Source organism: Olea europaea, chromosome 12 (assembly GCF_002742605.1).
Source record: "Olea europaea var. sylvestris chromosome 12, O_europaea_v1, whole genome shotgun sequence".
NCBI classification, from domain to species: Eukaryota; Viridiplantae; Streptophyta; class Magnoliopsida; order Lamiales; family Oleaceae; genus Olea; species Olea europaea.
In genome coordinates this window covers 19695236-19700598 of record NC_036248.1, presented here as the reverse complement: position 1 = coordinate 19700598, position 5363 = coordinate 19695236, and the positions used below count along the sequence as shown (strand labels likewise).

Here is a 5363-nt window from a genome sequence, read left to right as displayed (position 1 = left end):
ATATAGCAATATCCCATGATTTTGCTTGATTTTAGGTATAGGTTGATTTGGATTTCACTTATCAAAATATGAAAACTTGTAAGAAACACGTTTAATTATAAACTATGTCATTTTTAGTGTTTTTTTTTATATAGTTTTATCATCATTAAATTTATGACCAAAATTCAATGTTCGACGTGTGTTAAATTATGCCCGCACTGAACAAATTTTTTGGCTCCGCCCGTGCTCCCAAGCGCTCACTTTTGATGGTTCAAATCACACTAATTATCTTATCAAGGTTTGCAAAGGCTTTGACTCAATTTACTCTATGGTTTAATAATAGTTTGAGCTGCCAAGACTACCATTGACCATTTTGTTAAACGTGTTTGTCCTATTTATCATCTATTGACTATTGGATTTAACTGCCTTTGCAGACAATCACTTTGAATTGCAAGTTCTTCATTGCATCTTGTGTCTTCATCTGGTCGAAATTGTTATTAGTCCTAATTCATGCAGTAACTTCAGTTCCAGCCATGTTCTAATCCTTTTTTTTTCCTTTCTTTTCTTTTCCTTTTTTTTTCCTCCGTCAAGATAGGTTGTCACTTGTGCTTTGGTATTCATATTGTGCAATGAATGTTCTTAGAAATAGTGATCCAACATGTCTTTTAAAAAAACCTACACAGATACTAGAAACAAGCATGATTTAGAGCTTGTTTGATATTGATTATGAGAAGTAATTTTTGATCGTTAGAGAGAAAAGTGAATCTTATCTATGAGTGCAGAAATTAAAAATAACAAATGGAATGGTAAAATAACGATCAAAAAATTAATTTTTTGGGTTGAAAAATTGCTACCAAACTGGGGCTTATCATTACAACAAATAAATATTTCCTTGCTCCCTGTTATGCCCAAATTCCAAATATTTTCCAACGATTTCCAGAATTTAGAAATGTAATACCACAGATTTTTTATTTATTCATTTTTTACCCTAAAGGTGTATAGCATCCACAACTATTAAACTAGGGACGATCCCAACATCAACCCTCTCTTCCAAATCCTCGCTTCTATGAGCCAAATCACTCTCCTCGAGAGTTATTTCCTTAACTACACCCTCCTCGTTCTCAATACAAGTTTACACCACGGAATTATTGTATATGTCAAACGTCTGAGGAAAATGACTCTCTAAAAGTAACAATCCCTAACTCAAAAATTATTGTTCACAAGAACAGGACAAACTTCTTTATCAAGAGTTTTCAATTTCACCAAGAAATTAACGTATAACTTATTTATTCACGTCGCGTTGTAAATTTATATAATTAATAAATAACTCGAGATGTCATAACAGAATATTTCTTCAATTCCTAGAAGTTCTAAACATAGCAGTGAATCAAATTCGATGTAAAATCTGAAAATGAAATTCGATGAGGAATGAAGATAAACATTCTTTTGCTCCTAATATAAATAACTAATAGTTACAATACATTCTTGAATGAAACTGAATCATCTTTTGCACCTTCCGCATTCAAGTGAGAAATGAGCATGGCCCATGACCTGAGAAAGGAAAAAGGAAAAACGTAGAATTAAAAACAATTAATTTTGCCAGTAAAATTAGGTCGTAGTCTTCACAAAATCGACCATTTCCCGTTCAAATACTACTACTTGACAATTGTAAGTTAAAAAGAGTAATGTTAATTATAACTTACAAGAGAAAATATTTTACTTACTTGGGTCAGAATTGACGATGGCACCAGTGCCCGAAAAATTACAGTCGAAATCATTACGACCCTTACTTTGGTACCACGAATTCATGACATAAGATGCGTGAGCCCGTTTTGTGTTAGGGTCGAAACAAGCACCATTGGGTTGAATCGGCCCGCAATCCATGCCTTGGCTGCACACATAGTCTATATTCAACTGTAGTTGTTCATCGGTGGCCTCAGCCTTCGCCACGCACCATTTTTTGTTGCCCGGTGTTGGTGGTGTTGAAACGGGCGTGGAAGGTGTTGGAGCTGATGGGGTGGGCTGCATAATCAAAATTTAATTACGATTAAACAAATGTTAAAAAAAGTTTACACAAGAGTAATGGTGACAACTGCATGACATCAAATGATAAATTCACTTAAGTCCAATGACATTCAATTGAATCTATCAATTGTGACCGCCTAAGTCAGTGTTCAACACCATTGGTGCTACATAAAATTATTCTTTACGTAGTTGGCATAAAATTTGTGGCTCGGTTTGGTTCGGCTCGACTTAAATGGACGTTGGAAAAGTAAAAAGGAAAAGAATAATTGGTGCGAGAATAAAGTATAACGGAAGTCGACAAGATTCAAAATAAAAGAGACAAGATGCCTAATCCCATCAACTAAAGTCATTCTTTATCATATAGGCACATGGGACCTCGAAGTTCTTAGGATTTCAAATTTCAATTCAACAATATTTAACAATGCACAGATAATTTATTTATTTATTATTATTATTATTATTATTTTTTTTTTTGTAAACAAATAAAAATTTATACATTATTCATACTACTTGTCGAGATGATAATCGAGGAACGAAATTATGCATCTTTGGTACCAGTAATAGAAAGAATTGTAAGAGTACATCAAAAATGATTTTGTTTTTCTTCTTCTTTTTCTTTTTCTTTTAATCCTACACCTAAAAACTAATTTATATGGCTATCATCAAACAAGAAAATAACGGAATAAACTTGTTATTCAAATATAAAATTTATAGATTGGTAAAGTTTAATGATGTTTGAAGTTACCTTATTAGGCACCGCCGCGGTTCCTCGCATGATACCAATATCATAAACAGGTGTAAAATCTGGCCGGAACAAACCGAAATTCTTCTCAGATGTAGCACCAGACTTCAAATTTTCATTAAAAAGTGAAAAAATATAAATGTCGAACTTCCTTCCGGGCAACAATGGCGTCCCAATTCCTTGATTATACTTCTTCACCAAACCCCCATTGTAAGAAGCTGCATTTGGAATAGTACATTTCGGTTCAAAACTATCCCCAGCAGAAGCCCAACCAGTCTCCCCTACAGCAACATCCACATCGCCATAGCCCAGTTTCTTCATGGAAACGTAGACTGCATCGATCAACTGATCGAACATGTTTGTGTACGTTCTTTTAGTAAATCTATCGCGTATGCCTCGGTTTGGTTTGAACAGTGCAAAATTTGCCTGTTCTGGGCTGTAACCGAAATATGGATATGGATTGACCATGAATGGAGACCTTGTTTCCCGTAAAAATTTCAGGGTAGGGGCTAGGTCTCCGATATCCCAACCTGGCCGGAACTTGGCCAAACTAGGCGGATCGGAAGATTCAAGAATACTCAAGGCATGAGCCGTTGTAACATTAACACCGTTAATCCCAGATCGAATGAGTGCTGAGTGAAGACTTCTCATGGCGGCAACTAGATTATCGACCAGATTTTGAGGTCCCCAATGGAGTACTTCATTTCCGACAAGAATGTAGTTGATTTTAGTTTGTGGGTAGAACGGTTTAATGTTGTTAGCCACCCATCTACGAGCATACCTGACGTCAACGAGGTTTGGGATTTCTCCGTTCGGAACAGTGACTGCCACGAAGATTCCGGTGCCAGCAAATGCCCGGAGAATATCTGGGTTCACATCAAAGAGCTTGATTTTGTCGATGGTGGTTTTCTCCTTGAGGAATTGCGCAACTTGAGCCGGCGGGGGAAGGTTGTTTCCGAGGGTACCGTAATTAACTCCGATGGAATTCACGGCGGCGAAGTGCTGAACGAAAAGAATAGATACAAACAAAAGGACGGAGAATAAAGATTGTCGGTTTGAAAACTCCATGGTTTCTTAATTATTACCAGTAAGCTTGATAAATGATGTAGGCTGGTTGATTTATATGAGGGGAATAGGCGGTGAAAAGTACTTATCTTTGTGAAGGGGAAAGATTTTTGTACAGTTAGAAGCCGAGGATGAATCGCGTAGAGAGATAAACGCGACATAAAAGCAGCTTTTTTAAGAGGAGAGAGACAGAAAGTGCTGTAACAAGTGGAGGACAGCGCATCACGCGCTTTTGTCACAGAGAGAGAGAGAGAGAGAGATGCGTGTGGGTATAGTATATAGATAGAGAAGGGAAGTATCTGGAAATAGGGAAACATAAAATTGGTGGCGTCAAAAAATGACAGCAAAACAAGTCAAACAGTTCAAACGAAATCTAGATAAAGAATTGCCTATGTAGTGTACCATATTTGGTCAATTATTTTAAGTTATTTTTACCTTCACAAATTACTCTCTTAAAATGTAAATTAAGATTGGATATGGTCGGCTTTGATTCAGTTCAAACGAAAATTCAATTGGATCCAAAATTTTTGGTATTAATAAGGGAAATTGTGGGGCCCAAATTTAATTATGAAATCATTAAGGTTCGATTCGATTTAATTTTCGAGTTTCATACTTTAATTTAATTTTTTAATATTTACAAAGTTACATTAATTCAATTAATGATATGTTCAATTTTACTTCTTATAAAATAAATGTAGTCCAATCTTATGTATCTTTTATATTTTTTTTTTGCAAAATTCTTTATAAGTTTAATTGTTAAAATTATACGAAGAGGAAGATAGTGATCTTATAATAATTAAGAGAAGTGTTGTCGTGCTTCAATTCGATTTCTCCATAACGGTAGAAACGACATTCGGTAAAATAACGGAATTGAATAAAACTTAGATCAATCTGATTAAATTGGACTTGGATTGAAAATTAAGCTCATGTTTGAGTCACATTTTAGGAAAAAATGCATTATTCATGTCAAATTAATGAGAAATGTATGGTTAAAAAATAAGTAAAAGTTTTAGATTTGCGTGTAATATTATTTTATTGAAGAATGTATGGTTGAAATAATATCAAATCATTATTGAAAAATATATTTTTTTGAAAATAATGGGGCTCAAGCAAGCCCTAAAAATAGAAAAATTATATTTTTAAAAATAAGGAAAATTTTAGATTTACGTGTAATATTATTTTATTGAAAAATACGTAGTTGAAATGCTGTCAAATCACTGTTGAAGAATGTATTTTTTTAAAAATAATGTGGCACAAACAAGACCTAAACGCAAATTTAAATTTTTTTTTAACCACACATTTCTTATTAATTTGACATTCCTAGAATGTGGCTCAAATATGGGATAAATCTTAAATGCTATATATCTCCATATGATGCCACGCATCAATGTATTTAATAGGACACCACCTCACACATAGCATTATTTTTATATTAAGTGCATTGACGAAATCCAACCTTAATGATATTCAGCATCGAGGTCTCAATATCATCTAGACTATATACGCTGACCACTGTACTCAATAAATGCCATTGATAATCAATTATATTGGG

General features: G+C 34.2%; 2 protein-coding genes across 2 annotated transcripts in view; both read right to left on the bottom strand.

The window, feature by feature from the left end:
* LOC111406734 overlaps nt 1-1501 on the bottom strand; it is a 20044-nt gene extending 18543 nt beyond the window's left edge. Inside the window, exon 1 of the mRNA XM_023036112.1 lies at nt 1456-1501. Within this exon, the coding sequence (XP_022891880.1) occupies nt 1456-1501 (46 nt within the window). The remainder of the gene's footprint in view (nt 1-1455) is intronic.
* On the bottom strand, nt 1296-3953 carry LOC111406014 (glucan endo-1,3-beta-glucosidase-like). Its single transcript, XM_023035177.1, has 3 exons — nt 2750-3953; nt 1704-2001; nt 1296-1530 (listed from the first exon to the last, which is right to left on the bottom strand). Exons 1-3 carry the CDS (start codon nt 3812-3814, stop codon nt 1502-1504), a joined length of 1392 nt encoding a protein of 463 aa, XP_022890945.1. The 5' UTR covers nt 3815-3953; the 3' UTR covers nt 1296-1501.
* Between the last annotated feature and the right edge of the window lie 1410 nt (nt 3954-5363).